This window comes from Heptranchias perlo, chromosome 32, assembly GCF_035084215.1.
Source record: "Heptranchias perlo isolate sHepPer1 chromosome 32, sHepPer1.hap1, whole genome shotgun sequence".
NCBI classification, from domain to species: domain Eukaryota; kingdom Metazoa; phylum Chordata; class Chondrichthyes; order Hexanchiformes; family Hexanchidae; genus Heptranchias; species Heptranchias perlo.
The window spans coordinates 11,852,909-11,873,527 of NC_090356.1; the positions used below are offsets into that span (position 1 = coordinate 11,852,909).

A 20,619-nucleotide genomic window follows, 5' to 3' on the forward strand; every position below is an offset into this window, starting at 1 on the left:
TCTTTGATCCATCCTCTAACTAACCCAGATCCAGGTTTTATCTCTCTCTCTCTCTCTCTCCATAGGTAGGATCCCAGGGACCTTTTTTTCCCTCTCTCACCACATTTCTTCCCTCCCATTCTCGGCCTCAATCCCTCCTTATCTCTGTAACCTCCTCCAGCTCTACAACCCTCCGAGAACTCTGATCCCCACCATTGGCGGCCATGCCTTCAGCTGCCTCGGCCCCAAGCTCTGGAATTCCCTCCCTAATCCTCTCCTCCTTTAAGATGCTCCTTAAAACCAATCTCTTTGAACAAGCTTTCAGTCATGCCTCCTAATGGCTTGGTGTCAATTTTTGTCATCACGCTCCTGTGACACGCTGTTGGACGTTTTCCTCTGTTAAAAGACGCTATAAAAATGCAGGTTCTTGTTGTGGAAGGTATTGTTTTCTTAGACACTTCAGCAGGCACTGATTGCTCTCAGTACCTGGCCCATGTGGACTATTATTCACGTGTGAGCCATTCGGCCCATCAGGTCCATGCCGGCTCTGCGCGGGAATGGTCCGGCCAGTCCCGCACCCCCGTCTTTTCCCAGTGGCCTTGCAATTTTTCTCCTTTCAAGTACTTGTCCGGTTTCCTTTTGGGGGCCACGGTTGAGTCTGCTTCCGCCGCCCACTCTGACAGTGCGTTCCAGATCATAACCACTCGCTGTGTAAAAAAGTTTTTCCTCATGTCACCTTTGGTTCTTTTGTCAATCACCTTAAACCTATGTCCTCTGGTTCTTGACCCTTCCACTAATGGGAACAGTTTCCCTCTATCTACTCTGTCTTGACCCCTCATGATTTTGAACACTTCTATCAAATCTCCTCTCAACCGGCTCTGTTCCAAGGAGAACAACCCCAGCTTCTCCAGTCTATCCACATAACTGAAGTCCCTCATTCCTGGTATCATTCTAGTAAATCTGTTCTGCACCCTCTCTAAGGCCTTCACATCTTTCCTAAGTGCGGTGCTCAGAACTGGACACAATAATCCAGTTGTGGTCGAACCAGTGTTTTATAAAGGTTCATCATGACTTCCTTGCTTGCCATAGAGGGAGTGCAGCGAAGATTCACCAGAATGATTCCTGGGATGGCAGGACTGTCATATGAAGAGAGATTGGGTCGACTCGGCCTGTATTCACTCGAGTTTAGAAGAATGAGAGGGGATCTCATTGAAACATATAAAATTCTGACAGGGCTAGACAGACTGGATTCAGGGAGGATGTTTCCCCTGACTGGGGGGTCCAGAACGAGGGGTCACAGTCTCAGGATATGGGGTAGAACATTTAGCACTGAGATGAGGAGAAATTTCTTCACTCAGAGGGTGGTGAACCTATGGAATTCTCTACCACAGAAGGCTGTGGCGGCCAAGTCACTGAATATATTTAAGAAGGAGCTTGATCGATTTCTAGACACAAAAGGCATCAAGGGGTATGGGGAGAGAGCGGGAATATGGTATTGAGATAGAAGATCAGCCATGATCATATTGAATGGCGGATTAGGCTCGAAGGGCCGAATGGCCTACTCCTGCTCCTATTTTCTATGTTTCTATGTTGACAGTAAGGGTCAGCAGGCTATTAATCTATGTGGGGGGGGGGGGGAAGCTGTCAGTCAAGAGCAATCCTGACCTCAGCCAACACCCAGCAAGGGTCACTGGACAGTGACCAGGAGTGAAAACCCATAGGTGCGGAGGCCTGGGGGCGAACCTGGGACCTTTCTGGTCTGTATAGGTTAGCTATTCAAGGAAAAGAAAGAGTTGCCTTTAAATAGCACCTTATCAGCTTGCTCAGAAATATCTCAATTCACTTCCCATTCAGAAGTACAATGACTGCTGCTGTGTGGGCAAATGCAGCAGCAATCCTGCATATAAGATCCCACAAGCAATGATAAGAAGAATGACCAGTTATTTTATTTTCCATAGTTTTGAAAAAGGGTCTGCACCCATAATATTAACTGGCCTGTTCTCTCCACAGATGCTGACTGACCTGCTGTGTGTTTCCAGCATTTGCTGTTTTTGTCGGTTGACGGAAGAACGTTGGAAATGACAGCGGAAAAACACCCTGCTTTTCTTCAAATCGTGCCATGACCTTTAACATCCACCTGAACCCCAGGAACAGGCAGACATGGCCTCAGTTTAACGTCTCATTTAAAGCAATTCCTCAGTACTGCAATAGAGTGAGTGCTGGCTTCGATCCTGGTGTGGAGTGGAGCTTCAACCCACAACCTTATCATTGAGAACTGAAAGTACTGCCAAATGAGCCAAGCTGACACAAGGATCCAGGACTGAAAAAACAAATCCCTTCAATTTTCTCCCCTCTGATCTGCAGGCATTGACTCGTTGTGGTGGATGGAGTACGGTTCCGCAACTGTACCTCACCCAAGTGGCCGTTCTTCAAGCGTGAGCCCCGACAGTGAGTGCAGGTGAGCTATTCAACCACAGAGGCATCATAACTGAGCTTGATCCTGTCCACACATGCACATTTTCCAGCAAGGTTAACCAGGAGTGCGACCCCTGCAAGAACTCTCTCCTCTGCAGCCCAAGGATTCTGAGGCCAATCACAGCACTCCAGTATCTGCGCTGGCTGAGATCAGCTAAGAGCACAAATCAGGGATGGAACCTGGAACCTTTATGGTTGGTATAATTCAGTTCCACATCTGGCATTGCACTTACCAAGTGAGTCATCAGGGAACTATGATCCAGGGTCTCTCTCTCTCTCTCTCTGTTGATTAGATCACTTATTATGAATCAAACCTTTCCTTTCAAATCCATTCTCTCACTTTCCCATTGAGGTGTCACTCTTTTTTTTCCTCTTTCTAATCCATTCTCTTGCATGCTCCAATCCAGGCTTTATCTCTCTCTCTCTCTCTCTCTCCCTTCCTATAGCTCTACCATGACATGACGTTATAACAGACGGAGCTCTCCCGAAAAGGGCGAAGTTTTTAACTAGGATTTCACCATGACCATTTAAATGGTGACAGCAATTTAGAACCGGACTGCAAACCAGCCCGCATTGTTTAAATAGTTTAACCTGCATCTTACAGACTCACTCTTTCACACGGAGCAAACAAAGTCAGAGGCTAAGAAAGATACAACCCAGTACTTCTTCATTTAAGTAGAAAAGATTAGTAAAACAAAAACTCATTCAAAATGATATAATTATGATAGATAAAAACAGTAGCTTAGTGAAGCGTTTTTCCTGCGGCCAGTCTACATTTATCCAGAACAAGCCATTGTATTACTATTACCAACCTTGGGTGGTGCGATTGGAGCAGAGGGTAAATCCCATTTCAGTTCATCACCCCTGAAAAAAAAACTATAATTTCCCCTTCTCAGCATTGATGGAGCCTGTAATTATTCTCCCTCTCTGGTTAGTGTTCAATATTATTAATTAAATCCATTGCGATAGTTTTATCGTAATATGCAAAAACTGCTGAAAAGTGATGAAACGATTAAGAAAAATAATTTAAATTATGGTAATTGCCGGTTTTGTACGTTGGGTGTTGTTGCCTATTTTAATAAATCAATAATAAACCAATAAAGGGTCAGCGACCGAAAGACAGCTCCACAAAGTGCCCACTTCTTAAGGAGGAAACACTAATATAATTTAGACATAAAGTCTGATGAACTACAGCAACCGATCATTCGAAATCATATCGCTGACTGTGTCAATTGGCCCCTCTGTACCCTGAAATGCTCACTGCAGACTGGTTACTGTTGCAACCTTGTTACATTTCTCACTATTAGTTACTGTATTGATACAGTCGCTGTCACTTTTCGAGGGAATCGTGTCCAAATGTCAAAAATAAAATGGGGAGATTCTCAGTGTGATGGATGTTTAATGGATGAGTTGTTGAACCTTTTCATTCGCCCGCCGGCTCCACTGCGCCGCCTTTTGGTCCTCGGATTTCCCTCCCTCTCTTTATTTAATAAAAGCTTCTTTCACTCCAGCGTAATTACTGCGGATCGCGGCAGCAGGAAGCGAATCCGCTGGACAAGTGGAGTTAAACCGAAAGGCTGCACAGCTTCTCAGCCCTTTAAAAAGCAGCGCCACGTCGGGCGGGAGTCGGTGAGATTGCGAGCCGATCAATCGTCTGCCAATTGAAATTTAAAACCTCCCTTTTTCTGCAATGGAAATGTTTGAATTCAGCATTGGCGGCCTCTTGCTGCAGCCTGGCCCAGTGTCCGGCTCACTCGGTGCAGTTGCACTCCCACTTCTGCATCGCTGAGCCTGCTCCTGGTACCAGTGACGCCCTTTAGGTTTCAGTGTGCTGTGGCGCTTATGGCAGTGGACTATTCCACCATGGGAGAGTTGTGCAATTCAATTCTGGTAATTAGTGGAGTGGCAACAGAAAAATTACAATGGATGCTCTCAGATTATTGTGAGAAACCCAATTAGTGCACTTTAGGGAGGGGAATCTGCTGTCCCCACTTGTGGTTGGCAGCGGCCTGACAAGCCTCAGTGTTCTAACCAATGTTTATCCCTCAACCTAAATCACTAAAACAGATTATCTGCCCATTATCTCATTGCAGTTTGTGGGAACTTGCTGTGCACAAATTGGTTGCCTTGTTTCCTACATTACAACAGTGACTGCACTTCAAAAGTACTTGTATGGCTGTAATGTGCTTTGGGACATTCTGAGGTTGTGAAAGGCACTATATAAATGCAAATTCTTTGCTTTTATATTTTTATAAACATGTCACTGTGTTTAATGGGCAAATGTTCCCTTCCTCTCCTGATGATGCTGACTCCCACTAGGCTTTAGTTCCACAGGTGTTAGCAGCTCTCTTAAACCTCATTTGACTGGAGATTCTTCATGTGTGAGCTGAGACTGTGAGTGTTGGAATTTCATTTGGCTGTGGCGGGCTCCACAGTCAGGCCTGTTCCTGTTCATACATGTGCATTACATCGGACTCGGGAATGACTAGATAATGATCAGGTGCAATTACCCGGACTGATTTTTCTTTTGTTTAGTCCAGAGGCACTGCAGCCACGTGTAGTAACCCAACTGTTAACTCGCTGAGCACACCCACATGTACACCGACCCGTACTCCCACACTCTTTGCTGTCAACCCACAGACTTTGAGGCTAATTGTAGCACCTCCACTGCTGCCACAGCTGAGATTAGCTACTTCAACACAGACTAGGAGTTGAACCTAGGATCTTCAAGCTTGTCAGTTTGAAGTAAGTTTCATAATCCCTGCTCTATGTTGAGTCAACCACTCTTAGTTACAGGTGGCAGTATGGGTGCTCCGATTGGCCTCAAACATCCCTGGGCTGGGGTAAGATTGGCCAGGGTTCCTACTGCTGATTGCTGTGCAGTGAGCCCTCCAGGAGGAGTATGAGGGTGACCGCAGGATAGTGCTAAGCTCCAACGGCCCCCAAGAGTTGTCACTTGTATTAGTAGTGGGAAGTTGCTGCTTCATGTGGAACTGTAGCCCAGCATGATACCTGCCATTCTCATGATCAGAGGTTTAGAGGAAAAGAGTAGAGAAGGAAAAAAATACTCTGAATGATTTAATATAATAGTGATAAATATTAGTAATCCCTTTGTGTATTTATCAAAAAAGTAGCTTGTGCATACTATTATACATCTCTGCTATTGGTCTCTGTTTCAGGGTATGAGTCATTTATTGCCTTGTGTACACTGGGATTCCAATGTTAATCCATATTCTATCGAACAAATGGGTACAAAGTGTGTCAAAATTGAATGTGTTTTGCAGGCACAATCACTGGTATTGAAAGCGGTGGCAGAATGCAACCACAGGATAATTAGAGGTTGCAGTGACAATGCTGTGAGAACAAAATAAACACATCACCTGATCTAATGTAGTTCAAGAGAGCACGGATAGTTAATGACAGAGTAGATAGAGAGAAACTGTTCCCATTAATGGAAGGGTCAAGAACCAGAGGACATAGATTTAAGGTGATTAGCAAAAGAACCAAAGGTGACATGAGGAAAAACTTTTTTACACAGCGAGTGGTTAGGATCTGGAATGCACTGCCCGAGGGGGTCGTGGAGGCAGATTCAATCATGGCCTTCAAAAGGAAACTGGATAAGTACTTGAAAGGAAAAAATTTGCAGGGCTACGGGGATAGGGCGAGGGAATGGGCCTAACTGGATTGGTCTTGAATAGAGCAGGCGTGGACTCGATGGGCCAAATGACCTCCTTCCGTGCTGTAACCTTTCTATGATAGAGAACATGATTTGTTTCGAATACTATTTTAATGATACCTAAAAAAGAATGGTCACAGTGCCAATTGATTCTGATCAATTAATTCTGAAATGTGTATGTGATGTTGCTTAACCACAGAATGGACACAAATGCATTGGATTTTATTTTCTCGAGTTCTTTTTCATTTGTACAATTGTAGTACCAAGAATACAATGAATTGTCAGCTAGCTACTGTCTTTTACACGAATGTCATTGCAGATGTCCGAAAATGATTGTGCTATATCACCTGATCCATCTTTATTACAAAAATTGGGTTCTTGTCATTTGTTGTAGGATTTGTTCAGAAACTCGTGCTTGTTCCTAATTTTCATTATAAATTGTTGTTTACACATGGTAATTATAATTGACGTAGTACACGTGGCAAAACCATCAGTCCTTTGGTGCAGGTATGAAGTTTAAAAGAAAGACTGAAAACAGAATTAAAAATTAACCCTAGGATTCCAAAATGAAATTTTGAGGAGTAATTTTGCTCAGCCGGTAAAGAGCCTCCCTAACGGTGAGCACAGGTTGGAACGTTGGGTGTATAGTGTAATAGCCATATCTCTGACCTGTGTTCTCATCGAACAAGGCTCTATACCACCAGTGCAGCCTTGCAGAATTACCCCTATAATCTCACCTCAGAGAGACTGTGTTATTATGTTAGTTGCTGTACAATACCATCTTTTTTGAAGCTGGGAAAGAAAGGCTTTGTAGTCATGGTAACTGAGATAGCCTCAAGTTATGTTTTTGAGGGGAGTAACGTAAATGCGGCTGGTTTGCTTGTTTCCTTGGACTTATTTTTATTTAGCCCACTTTGTGATAGTAACACTCCCTCCTTTTAAAGTTATTTTTTCACCCCGTTTCCCTGCGCCAGCAGAGCTGTCAACATTGGGGAAAAGTTAGGATGAGATTTATGTTCAAAAAGAGTAAGAACCATTTAATTCAGATGATGATTATTACTCACTTGACCCTCACTCCTGCAGTTCGTGATGTCCTACAAACGCAGAAAGGAGATCTCCTGCCTTACAACTGCCGTTGAATGTATGTAGAAATTAATTTTTAAAATGTCAATTCACATCTGGCAGAATAGCACTCTACTGCAATACCATTTTCAGTGCTGAGCAGAGTGCTGCTGTATGATCCTGCCCACCAGCACTTTGACCCTGTTACACAGGGGTTACTCACTTCTGGTTTCATTTCCAATTTATCTGGTAGCATGCAGGAACTACTGAGTTAGAAATGAAAGTAAAAGAATGATGCAACTCAAACCCTCAATTTAAAATTGATATGTTTCAATACATTAGTACGAATGATATATATGTAACAATTGCACTCGGTACAAATAACCGTGTAAGTCAAAAATAATTATTTTGTGTGGTGCTGTAGATTTGGCACAGAGTACACACAGGAGACTGCAACAGATGAGCAGGGAGATGTATAATATTTCAAGGTATTTCTAATTGCTTAATTATAATCTGATATATTTAAAAGTTGTGGAACATCTAAATGTTTTAAAGACCTGTTATATAGTTGTATAAGATTTTAATCAGGCCAAATTGCAATAGTACTTTTTCAACCAGAGTACTGAATTTAGGCTGGTCAGAATTCTGAGGCTGAGGAGGAATTAATATAACTTAAAACGTGAATATTTTCTGTGTGTATAGATATAAATATAGATTAAGATTTAATTTGTGATTTTCTCTTTCACACTTAGTCTGTTCACTTTGATATTTCAGTGTTGTAGGCCACAAATATCTGGCCAGGCTCAATGTGAACAGCCCTCCAGACAAGGTGCACTCTAGCTAGGATACTCTTCAAATTTAGCCTGGTGTGAAATTTGAGGCCTACACTGCAGTCGGACATAAATATTTGACCAAAATGGTGCACAATAATATATTACTAAAGTAGTTTAAGAAATTTAACTCATAGTTATCTATAGGTTGTCAAATAATTCTTATTTTGCTATTTATTGTGCCAGCTCCCTAAAAAAAAGTGTACTCTTGATTAGAAATTGCTTAGGACAAATGATTTGTTAATTTGAACTGAAATGGTGCAAAAAGCAGGCTTTTGTGCTATTTTTGTTAAAACTGCTTAATTTGCACTACTGATATGTTGAACTTTTTCAAGCAAAAACAAATTTGAATTAACAGGAATAGACTGTGTAGAACAAAATGAAAAAGACAATACACTTTTTAAAAAAAATCTTGTGTCAACAATTTTTATTTTATGGAATTTGTGTTTTTCTGAGAGTTGCTGTTTAGAACCTTTTTTTTACCTTGTAAAAAAGGCTTTGTAGTCATGGTGAACACGACTGCTCATTGGCCTCAGGTAATGGGTCTGGTTTTAGTTTGTTTAGTTTCCTTGGACTTATTTTTATTCAGCTAACTTTTGTAACAGTAATACTCCCTTTTTAAGTTTGATTTTTTTTTTCCCTCCCCATCTCCCTGCACCACCAGGGTTGTCAACACTGGGGAAATGATAGATGTGAGATTTATGATCAAAAAGAGTAACACCCATTTAAATATATGGAGCTAAGTTTATTTTTTGAAGACTAAGTTGCATAAAATTGAGGACACTGAAACTAAAATGAGCAAGGCTCATTCCAGATGATAGATAGTTGATAGATCTGTGCACATTGCACCATTCACAGTGAAGGCTGGTATCTGAGAAACTTCTCAGACCCTGCAAGGCCTCACACATTGCACCCTCTGTAAACTTGAGCTCATCCAAAACTCTGCAGCCCGTATCCTAACTCGTACCGTCCCGTTGTGTACCCAGTCCGGCAATGCCTTAATTTTAAAGTTCTCATCCTTGTTTCCAAATTGCTCCATGGCCTCGCCCCTCCCTATCTCTGAAACCTCCTCCAGCCCTACAACCTTCCGAGATCTCTGCGCTCCTCCAATTCTTGCCTCTTGCGCATCCCCGATTTTAATCTCTCCATCATTGGCGCCCGAGCTTTTAGCTGCCTAGGCCCTAAGCTCTGGAATTTCCTCCCTAAACCCTAAACCCAATGGTCAGAACATTGAATACAGGAGTTGGGATGTCTTGTTGAAGTTGTACAAGACATTAGTAAGTCCACACTTGAAATATTGTGTACAGTTCTGGTCACCCTATTATAGAAAGGATATTATTAAACTAGAAAGAGTGCAGAAAAGATTTACTAGGATGCTACCGGGACTTGATGGTTTGACTTATAGGGAGAGGTTGGATAGACTGAGACTTTTTTCCCGGGAGAGTAGGAGGTTTTGGGGTGATCTTATAGAAGTCTATAAAATAATGAGGGGCATAGATAAGGTAGATAGTCAAAATCTTTTCCCAAAGGTAGGGGAGTCTATAACGAGGGGGCATAGATTTAAGGTGAGAGGGGAGAGATAAAAAAGGGTCCAGAGGGGCAATTTTTTCACTCAAAGGGTGGTGAGTGTCTGGAACGAGCTGCCAGAGGCAGTAGTAGAGGCGGGTACAATTTTGTCTTTTAAAAAGCATTTGGACAGTTACATGGGTAAGATGGGTATAGAGGGATATGGGCCAAGTGCAGGCAATTGGGACTAGCTTAGTGGTATAAACTGGGCGACATGGACATGTTGGGCCGAAGGGCCTGTTTCCATGTTGTAAACTTCTATGATTCTATGATTCTAACCCCTCTGCCTCTCTACATCTGTCTCCTCCTTTAAGACGCTCCTTAAAACCTACCTCTTTGACCAAGCTTTTGGTCCTAATATCTCCTTATGTGGCTCGGTGTCAAATTTTGTTTGATAACGCTCCTGTGAAGTGCCTTGGGGCATTTTACTACGTTAAAGGTGCTATATAAATGCAAGTTGCTGGTATAGTAAATGCTGGAAGGTGGACATGAGCAGCCTGGGAATGACTCTTCCTCCAATGTAAAGTCCTTTCCTTGAGGAAGCCTCTGACTTCTCCTGAATGCAAACCCATGCCCTCTGCTCTGTGTTGATGAAGGGAATTTCTCTTAACACCTTTATATTTAAATTTTTGAGCCCCCTGGTTAACTCTTCCTTAATGTGTTCTCTCTGAAAATAATTTACCATATGCCAATTGTTTATGGTTCCTTTTGTAATAAAGAAACCTTATAAATCTCTGCTCTACAAACACTAACATTATAACATATAAAGTAGCAGATGGCTTGGTATTTGTTACTGTGCCATATGTATATAATTTTAAATGCAGTGAAATAAAATCTAACACCATTGCAGTCAAATCATATGGTGCAATTCTACTTCAGTACAAGTCGTACACTTCAACAGTAGGAGTCAGTCGTCTGCCATTTTCTGCCTTGACATCCATCGCCAGAAAAACAAAACCATACAGAACTGAGCACATCAACTCGATTCCATACTATTCTGTACCTATTTGATATTTTAACACATTGCTGTGATATCCTGCAGGTTGGATAGGGAGCAAGTCCAATTATGGTAATAAATTTGGAACATCCTAACCATCTTGCCTCATCTTCCAGTCTTCTCGTTTCAGCAGCGTTTGGCCAGTGCTAGAATCAGTCCAGATTATGCTCCAGATTAGCACCCTCAGCGGCAAAGGACCAGCCACTTGCTGACTCATGTTGTTGCTGAGCAGGAATCAGTGTCTCCGCCTAACATGAAATATTGGGATGAATTCTCAGGCCTCCCACCCGGCGGAAATGGGGCAATAGTGCCCTGATAATGACGGGCAATGACCCACCGCTCCATTGCCACCGTTACTGTATCTGTGGCAATGTTCCCCCGGGCCTGACGTTGGGTGGCTGGAGCAGCCCCTTGAGTCAAGCGGTAGGCCAATTTAAAATGCAAATCAGGGTCCTGTGACATACGTAGGAACTTGATTGCCATTTTTAGACTGAACTGGGAAGAACGTGCGCCATTTACATTGGCAGCCCGGCTAAAGAGGATACCAAAGATAAATTTCTCTGTTGTGGGGTCGGGAGGAGCAGGAGTGCGAATCCAGTGCTAACAAGGCCCGGACCTCAAAACGGACAGGGCCTTTTTCCAGGACTTTCCAGCCAGAGCTTTCCACATGCCAGCTGCCCGCAGTTTGCTCGGGGGTTGGGCGGGGGATCCACCTTATTGTGTCTCTACAGTGGAGAGGTACTAGACTAAAGCTAATCATTGGTAGATCATTTTTCTCCCCCAGTTTTCTTTTTCTTTCCTCCTCTCCTAAAGGTGGTGATTTGTGCTCACAGGAACTGGCACCTTGCCCAAAATGGCTATTATTCAATTGTCCAGGGGTGTACAATAAATCAACAGCTCCAACTGTTGATCACATTTCCAAAATTTTCCTCAATTTTAAATGTAGAAAGGGAAACCTTTCCTTACTGACACACCATGGAATTGGCTGATACAGAGAGATTCATCGATACGTTAAAGGGAATTATCTCAACCACATGCTCTTCCATTCCTTGACTGGAACTTTATTATCAGGAATCCTTCGATATCCCAAACCTATGCTTCTTGCCATCTCTGTAAAAGAAGGAAAATATTTAAATTAACCATTCAGTCCACAATTGAAAATTATTATGTGTGGCAAATTGGATTTTCACCTGGATGGCCTGAGGTAGATTTCTTTTTAAATTAGTAATTTTTCTATAATGCTAGATTCAGCATATAAGGAGTTAACTCTCAGGGCTGCATACAACATTTTTTTTTCTCAATAATAAGCCAGAAGCCTGAAAGTTCATTTACGCTCTCAATAGTAATTTGATGTGTTAATTAGTTATTCCGTGAGAGGATCTTGATGTACAATCCCAAATATTTTGTGCAATTGTGAGAAGATGGCTCCTTGGAACTGAGTGTCCAAGATGTTCTTCCATTCCATTGCACTCTCACAGCAGAAGGCTTAGCCAGGCGGACATGCAGGAGTCTCCTGCTTCCACATTAAAGGGAAGGGCTCTCACATCAGAATAATGACTTTGATTGACAGCTTAGTGAGCTGAACCCGCCATCTCTCTGACTTACGGTGCGGGGGTTCACGAAGGGGTTTGCTCGTGCGTGTCTCACTCTCACACACGCAGTCATAGGGTGGTCTGTGAATTTGCCAGCCTACATCATAAAGGCTGTCTGTATCTTAAAAGTTCAAACTGACTTACTTTGAAAGGTTAATCTAGGGAAGGTGAGCCCACGTTTAGAGAGATGGTAAGTTGCACTTTTATTGTTTTCATAACAGAAGAGCATCAGGAAACAGATTGTTCCCTGCTTCGAGCTGAATTAGCTGAACCAGTGATATCATTGGTCTCCTTATCACCTGGGCTTAGAACGGGGGGGAAAAATATCAACCAAGGGTCCTGCTGATTGTAATCGTGACCCTTACGTGTAGATGTAAGGATCAGCCTGGTGCCACTGCTACAATTCAGTCTTTTTCCATAATATTTTTCATTTATTCTCACTGTAAAGGTCAGCTTCCATAGGCAACCTATACCTTGTTCTGAAACTAGTCTTTATTGACAAAGCAACTGGGATATCATGCCACTGCAGGAACAATGAACCCCTTTTTCTGTTGAGCTGTGCACTGGGAATGGTATAGGCTGGAAATAAATAGCTCTTGATTTTTTTCAAATTGGCAGGAAACACAACACTGACAGTCCGGTTGAATTTCACACCCTATGAATCAGATTTATTAAGAAGTAAGACTATACAGAAGCAGAGATGAATCAGCTGATAAACATAGGAAACATTATACTAAACTTTATGACATCTGTTCTAAAACAATGTTCTCAGCTTAAAAGCTTTCCAGTAACTTTTTTGCATGAATCTGCTTTGAAAACTTTTATGTGAGAAATGAACTTTACTGAGTCCCTATCGGCACAATAAACCCTTTCAGCAAGCAGGCAGAAACCATTTTAAATTGTATCAGGCACAGCTAGAAATTCCTATAAAACATATAATATCGAGATCATATGATCTGAAACAGGATGGATCCTCCAGTCTGTGTCAGCCCTGCATGGTCAAGTAGTCTGCTGACACGTACTGACCAAGCACACAAACGGGATGGGCATTTGGGTGAGGTTGGCAGTGCCCATGGAAGATGGAAGCATCCCCAAGTATGAGGACCTTCAAGAGAAGAAGGAAGAAAATTTGGAAGGGGGGGGGCGGGTGGGAGCGTGGGAGCGTGAAGAAAGTGGGACGAGCCCAGAAATTGCTCGGAGCGGTGAACTAATGCTTCTCGCTGCTCCATAAATTTATACCAGCCACTAACACACCGTGGTCTTTACTGGGTGCAATTCCTCTAATAGGAAGCGGAGAAGAGCCCAGCGTCGTTCAAGGGAAGCTAGGACCCTGGGAGAAGCTCTCCCTTCGACCAGTCAGATTGCAGCATTTTTGACAAGCTGCGAAACTGTTTCTGTGGGCTTAGAGCTTTAAACCAGGAAGTGAAACATACATTAAAATTAATGTAAAAACAATTAGCAAAAAAAAAGGATAAGAAATAATCGAATTAAATAAAAAACACAAAAAGGAAAAGTAAAAAAAACATTTTTTTACGTTAAAAAAATGTTTTTTTTAATGACCAAAAATAAGGAGTAATGAGACTCCACATTTTTAAATTAATTTTTAGTTGTTTGCCAGTTGCTGTTTTTAAGCGTACCTGTTTTGTGGCAATATTATTTACTTTCCAGCTGAGCAGATGAGCAAGTTGGCGCATTTTCAATGATTTCACTGATTGCAGCCGGCGATATCCCCTTAATTCGAACTAATAAGAGCAAGTTCTGGATTTCCGCATTTCACTGCACGTGTGCGAGCACCAGGACTTGCTCCTCGATTTCGCCACTAACAACGGAGAGCGCTGTTGATCTCACCGTTCTTTTCCAAGCAATTTCTGCCCCAATGTAATAAACAGAGAGGCAAGGAAATCGGCCCTACCCGAATTACTAGAAGAAAAAACACATGCACGTACTAAAACCTTCTTCGCACCAAAACAAGTATGAAAACAGATTTTGTACCAGCGCTGGATCTTATAACACCAGAGCCCTTTTATATCACAGTGTTGGCATGTTGCCGTGCACTTTTATCTCATGACGTTCCAACTGCTTTTTCAGTGGTTTCCACAAATCTCTCAACACTACAGAGACTTGGATGTATTTGGAGCTTTGCTAACTGACCTCCAGTGACCAGTCTATGGTGAAATAATGTTATTCATTTACTTTGACCAATTCCTTTTGATGGAATCAGATTGTGTGTTTGCACGGACCTGACCCGAAGCAGGTTAGGAAATGGAGCAAACTGATTAAACTAGTTGGCACCGAGCTGCCCCAATATAATGTGATCCAATATAATGTGATCCAATGTGCAATGAAGATATTGTTAGTTCAAACTGAAAGATTGCTTAATACTGTTTAAAACTAAGGGTTTTAAACAGTATTAAGCAATCTTCGGATTTGCAGGTTCATACTGGTAATTGTACTTTAGTAGGGGGAAAACATCCCACACTAGCAATATTGCAAGATGTCTCTGAAAAGTTAAATAAAAAATTCCAGCGTAAGCTAAGATGTGGATAAGCGGTCAACAGCAATTAATGATAGGTTCAGTTCCTAACTTCCCCCAATGGGCAAAGGTACCACCTAACGCCATATAGACCAGAAGGTCCCGTGTTTGATTCTCGAGCTTTACTCCTTTAGCTGATCTCAACCAAGGGTGCTACCCCGCGGGGGCACTGCAATCTGCCTCCGAGCCTCTGGAAGAGGGAAAAAAATTATTCTGCTCCCGATTGATACCCAGTGGGAAAGTTTGGGTGTTTGACATCAGGTGAGGACAGGATTTGGTTGGGCTTTCATGCCCTCCTTGGTTGAATAGCCTGCCCACCCTCACTATCTGGGATCACACATGAAGTATGGCCACTTGGGCAAAGTAGTGACGGGCTGCCAGTGTCTGTGGAACGCTAATTTAGTATAAGTCCTCTTCTTAAAGGTAGGATGAATTGCCCCATATCTTCATTCTGCAGAAGGGTTGAGAAAACTTTCTTTAGTTTTTCTTTTTTTTTAAACACTGGTCTGTGTTTTACAGTGAACCCATCATGGAGAAATCAAACAGTCGGACAGAGGTGGTGCTGCTAGCCTGCGGGTCATTTAATCCCATCACAAACATGCACCTCAGGATGTTTGAATTAGCCCGGGATTATCTACATGAAACAGGTTTGACTTTCTCGCTCTTCTATCTCATGTAGCCTAAACACTCTTTCTTGGAATCAATGTCCACTCTCATCAGTGTGGTAAGAACAGGTGCTGTTTCAATCTTTTGTCTTAGTCCTAAATGGTGTGGGTCAATTCTGTCCAGTCATTTGGATGGCTTTACGCTCACCCATTCCATCTCTCCTTGTCTCTTTCAGCCCTCTCTCTTATCTCTCTATCTGATTTCCTCTCTTTCTCATTCCCTTTCCTTGTTTCCCTTTCCCCTCTTTTCTCCTTGTTTTTTTTCTATCATTTCCCCTTTCTCTCATTCCCTCTGTCCTTACCTCTCATTCTATTCCTGTCAGCTTCTATTGAAGTTAGGTAGATCTGACTAGTTGGTTCTAAAATCATTGTTTATCGGTGCAGGAGGACAGGAACCAGTGCAGGGGAAGGTTCCCAGCTGAGATTGTTCAGAAACTGAGCATCTTCTGTTTTCAATCAGTGCCTGTACATTGTAGACCAGTTCACACGTGATCCTCGGAATCTGCCAGGCATTGTGATGCTCCCATTATTTAATTGAAAAACTTCCTAATGTCTGTGAAGTTCACGTTCCCATGCGTGACCCTGTGGTATCCAGGCAGTAGTTCCTCCACTGCACCTTTTTTAAAAATTCGTTCATGGGATGTGGGCCTCGCTGGCGAGGCCGGCATTTATTGCCCATCCCTAATTGCCCTCGAGAAGGTGGTGGTGAGCCGTCTTCTTGAACCGCTGCAGAACCTGACTTGCTTCCTGCTGCAGATTTCCACACTGCAGGGTTGTGCTTGTGGCGATAACAGCGGTGTCACTTGCAGCTTGCTCCTTTGCTGAGATCCGTGTGTGGGTAGCTGAGCTGCACTTCAGCCAAGGGAGGAGTCGCACGCAGCTTTCAAGATGCCAGCTGGCCACCCCCTGCATTGTGGTGATTTCTCAATCCTTACCTCTGGAAGGGAGGGGAAAACGGAGGGTGAGACACCCTACGCTGTGCAACATGTTGTAGATGTTATTTTGGTTTAATATAATGTGCTAGGGGTTACTTCAGTCATTTTAAGTGTACAAGACTATATAAATGAACAAAATGCATTTTTTTCTCTTCTGTCACTTATTTCTATCCAACACTGTTATCTTTTCCAGGGAAGTACACAGTGATAAAGGGCATTATATCCCCAGTGGGTGATGGATACAAAAAGAAGGGTCTAATAGAGGCACATCATCGTCTAGCTATGGTAGAAAAGGCCATAGAAAGCTGTGACTGGCTGACAGTGAATCCCTGGGAAAGCAAACAGGAAGAGTGGGTGGAGACTGCCAAAGTTTTTAGGTGAGTGAAGCCATGGAAAATTCTGTCAATCCTTTTATCAAAACCATTTTTTTTAAAGATTAATGCTTCTCTTCCCTGTACCTCAATTCCTTCTTAGCCTGTCACCATCACACATTCTGCAGCAGCTGGCAGAGTAGGCTTTTCTTATGTGCTGGTACTACTTTGTGGCTTAGACTCTGTAGCGTATTTCTAAGAGGGAGGGCTCAATTGAAATGCTAGTTGTTTTCTCATTAATGGTCATTAATTGTTGGCAAGCTATTCGACTGCAGTGGGCATCACACCAGAGCTTGAAATCTGTCCTCGCCTGACACCTGTGCACAAGCACTTTCTGGCAGGATAGTGATCTGGAATGGGAGTGTGGACTGACTTTTCCTCACCTCTCCTGGGCACAGTGAGGCCAACTGTAGACCCTACACCACTGCTCCAAATCCTAACATTATATGGAGGATTCTCAATCGTTTGAAGAATGAAGAAGAATCTGTGTGGGGGGGAAAAAAAACACGAACTTTTCTGGCATTCAAGCTGGAAATTCCTTTTTACAATATCTTGTGAAATCCAACTCGTGTTGAGCCAAGATGATAGGAGCGACCATTTTAAAAAGAAACCTTACTATGCTTTCAATGTTGATTTACATTTTTTAAACCAGATATCTTTATGAGAATCTGGAGAACCTCAGTAACAATGAGAAGACGAGCTCGGCGCAACGCAGGAGGGGAAAGAAAAGGAAGATAGAAGAAAAAGATGACAACTCACTGGAAGCGAAAGGTGCTTACGGAGCAGGTGCTATAAACTGTGCAGCTAAATTGAAATTTATATGAAGTAAACGTGCTGCAAAGAATTAATTTTTAAAAATCTCAAGTACTTAGGATTTCAGGTTGTTTAATGGCAAACTGTTTAAATACTCCAAAAAAAGCCTACAGCTGAGCTTGATATTATCCTCAAACACGCCTTCCAGCAGGATACACTGTATAGGGAGCAGGAACGCTATAAACCAAGGGATTTTGAGGCTAATTAAAAGGTCAACATCAAAGGCTCATGCTAGATTCTTATTTGGCCAGTGGGTAGTGTATCTGTGGTGCAATGTCTAAGCTATAAACCCAAAGATTGTATTTATAAGCTGCACTAACTAGACCTCGAGGTGAAATGGTTTTTCATTATTGTGTTGACAATCTCAGGAGATTGCTTAAAATTATTTTTTTTGTTCTCTTGTAAATTGATCTTGAAACCTCCACTGGCCTTTTTTTAATTAATCTAATGGCTCCCCTACATCTAAAGGTCTTGCAGTTTCTTTTACAGACTCTCCTGAGTTAATGTGCCTCTGTGGAGCAGATGTTCTAGAATCTTTTGACATTCCAAACCTGTGGAAAAAAGAAGACATTGAAGAGATTGTGGGGAAGTTTGGTGTCGTGTGCATCAGTCGACATGGAAGCAATCTCGAAAAATGTATTTACGAGTCTGACATCCTCTGGAAGTTCAGGAAAAATATTCATCTTGTAACCGAATGGATGAACAATGAGATCTCGGCCACAAAGGTCCGTCGAGCTTTGCGAAGGGGACAGAGCGTTAAATACGTGATACCTGATTCAGCCATTGAATACATTCAAAAGCATCATTTGTATGATCCACGCAGTGAAGACAAGAACTCTGAAGTTATTTTAGCACCTTTGCAACGTTACATGAAAGAATCCAATAGTAGTTCAGTACAGTGTTAGACCGGACCAGATTCTCTTGTGAATGCCTGGCCCAGGATATTAAATCATGGATCGTTTACCCACATTATCTTTGACGCATTGCTTTTGGGTTTATTTATTCGACAGTATGAATAAGGATAGTGAATCCATTTCCATTGCTCCCACTGTCCACATCAGGCTCCGAGGAGAGGAGGAGTAGAACATGACAGGTGATAAGGGGTTTGTCCAAACCATATGCCCAAGGCAAGTCCCAAAAAAGAATGTTCTATTTGTAACAGGCATTGTTTGATGACCAACTTTAATTGGAGAGTTGTCCAAATGATGCGCCTCAAGACCAGTGTAGGAGAGAAGCCTCTATTGCATCAGTGTAACAGGTGCATTGCCTTACTGTAACATTATGTCTTTTAGAGCCTCCTAACTTAGTCATCTGCAAACCTGGATATACAACTCTCTGTTCCTTCATCCAAATCATTAATATATGTGGTGAAAATCTGAGGCCCCAGTACAGGTCCCTGGGAAAGACCACTTGCCACATTCTGCCAATCAGAGAACGTTCCCTTTATCCCTGCTCTCTGTCTCCTACCCTCTGTTTCAATTACCACCAACCCATGTCACAAGGTTTCCTCCAATTCTGCATGCGTTTAGTTTTGCTAAGATTCTCTCCTACTTCAAAGGGGTCGGCTCTCACCTCAGGGTAGTAATTTGGTGGACCAGACCCCATCGCCCTGACTTAAGGTGTGAAGGTTCACCGAGATGCTTGCTCGCATATATCTCTCACTCTCTAACGTTATGGTCTGTTAGAGCATGACTGATGGTTTTACAACAAATTCAGGACAGGTATGTGCTGTGGACCCTCGTGCGTCTCTAACTGAATTGTTCAAACATCTTTTACCCAGCCCTGCCTAAGCTGGGCTTATCAAGATCTCAGTGGTGAAAGGACACTGTGCCGGACTGCCCCAGCCCTCTCACCTTTTGAGTCATCTGAAAAAGTGTTGCGATCGCCAAACTGGTAATGAGACAAATGTTCAGCCAGTTTTACTATTCTCCCAGGCACCTGACCACATGGCAGAGTTAAAGGTCGTGAAGGAGGATCCAAAGGTAAAATTGTGCAATTAAAAAAAAAACCACCCACCCCTGTTTTTATTTTCAAATTGCCTGAGAAACTAGAAATTAAGTGTACCCGAGCCCCTATCATTTTCATCTTGGAGTTCCATTTGAAACATTACCAGAATTAACTAAAACCTGCCGAGAAATAGGTTGCTTTACAACGATATAAAAGAAATGCGGCATGTTTGAATGTTGTCCACGGGGATTGAACGACCTCTGGGCACCGCAAAATAATTTTGGGTAGCGATTCTGATTAATATAGCTGAAGAGCTAGACAGAGTGCTGCGGCCACTTTGGAGCACTTTGTCATTGAAATGCTAGGATTAGTGGTGCCAAATGGAAGGGAAAAGCCTCCCCGGGATAGTCTTGTGCAACTCCCAACTGGTTAGGTCACAGTGGCATTGGCCAAGGCATGGCAACAGGTTGCCTAGCAATCTGCAAGTGGTGCATGGCCCAGAGAGACCGGTGAACTGGGGAGAAAATAGAAAGCTTCATACACTCGGAAAACAAATAAAAATACTGCATGCAAGGGTTTAAGATTATTTGCTACTTATTTGGTGGATGTGCTGGACTTGCAACTTGTTCTGTGACTCTGAAATACTCTGAATAAAAGAATATTTATTGATACATCTTGTTGATTTTAGCAAAGAAGAAGTTATAGGGGCCTACAACCTTGCACAAGCATTGCTTTTTGTAAAAAAAAAATGGATTGTCCTGCAATAGGGTTGAGAATCATTGGGAAATACAGTAAATTATTAATTGATTGCATTTGAAATAGACGATTAGGGCAGGATGCCATCCATCGAAATCCAGTGGCACCTTCTCCCCACTCCTGATGACGTGGACTGCATTCACATTCCACAGGTTTAACGTTGGTGCAAAGCCAAAACAACTTCACTCCAACACTAAAGTGGGAATGTGAATTGGGGAGGCCAAGGCCCAAAGTGACGTCAAAGTGAAACTCCAGGGAGAATGGGGAAAAAAAAAAATCAAAGAGAATAAAATATTCCAGTTGCCTCATAGTTCTACTCAATATCAGATATGTTGAGATCAAAACAGAGTTCTCCTTTCAATACCATGTGATTTTTGCAGAGGAAGACAAAGTGCTTCAATGTAAACATGTTTTTCTCGTTG

General features: G+C 42.5%; 1 protein-coding gene across 7 annotated transcripts; it reads left to right on the forward strand.

The window, feature by feature from the left end:
* Positions 1-3,955: 3,955 nt before the first annotated feature.
* On the forward strand, positions 3,956-20,112 carry nmnat1 (nicotinamide nucleotide adenylyltransferase 1). 7 transcript variants are annotated; one of them, XM_067970364.1, is made up of 5 exons: positions 3,956-4,083; positions 15,230-15,357; positions 16,504-16,687; positions 17,334-17,467; positions 17,963-20,112. In XM_067970364.1, the coding sequence occupies exons 2-5, from the start codon at positions 15,240-15,242 to the stop codon at positions 18,397-18,399; spliced, it is 873 nt and encodes a 290-aa protein (XP_067826465.1). In that variant the 5' UTR covers positions 3,956-4,083; positions 15,230-15,239; the 3' UTR covers positions 18,400-20,112. The 7 variants fall into 7 exon arrangements, with proteins under 7 accessions (XP_067826465.1, XP_067826466.1, XP_067826460.1 ...); XM_067970365.1 differs by lacking the exon at positions 3,956-4,083 and adding an exon at positions 7,410-7,580; XM_067970359.1 differs by lacking the exon at positions 3,956-4,083 and adding an exon at positions 7,411-7,680.
* The last annotated feature ends 507 nt before the right edge of the window (positions 20,113-20,619 follow it).

Bases quoted from the DNA above. Each gene is read 5' to 3' on its own strand.
- nmnat1 (XM_067970359.1), top strand. From the start codon at position 7,652: ATGAGCAGGGAGATGTATAATATTTCAAG. The intron at 7,681-15,229 runs GTATTTCTAATT...TGTGTTTTACAG, and splicing joins GAGATGTATAATATTTCAAG to TGAACCCATCATGGAGAAAT. The intron at 17,468-17,962 runs GTGCTATAAACT...CTACATCTAAAG, and splicing joins GAAAGGTGCTTACGGAGCAG to GTCTTGCAGTTTCTTTTACA.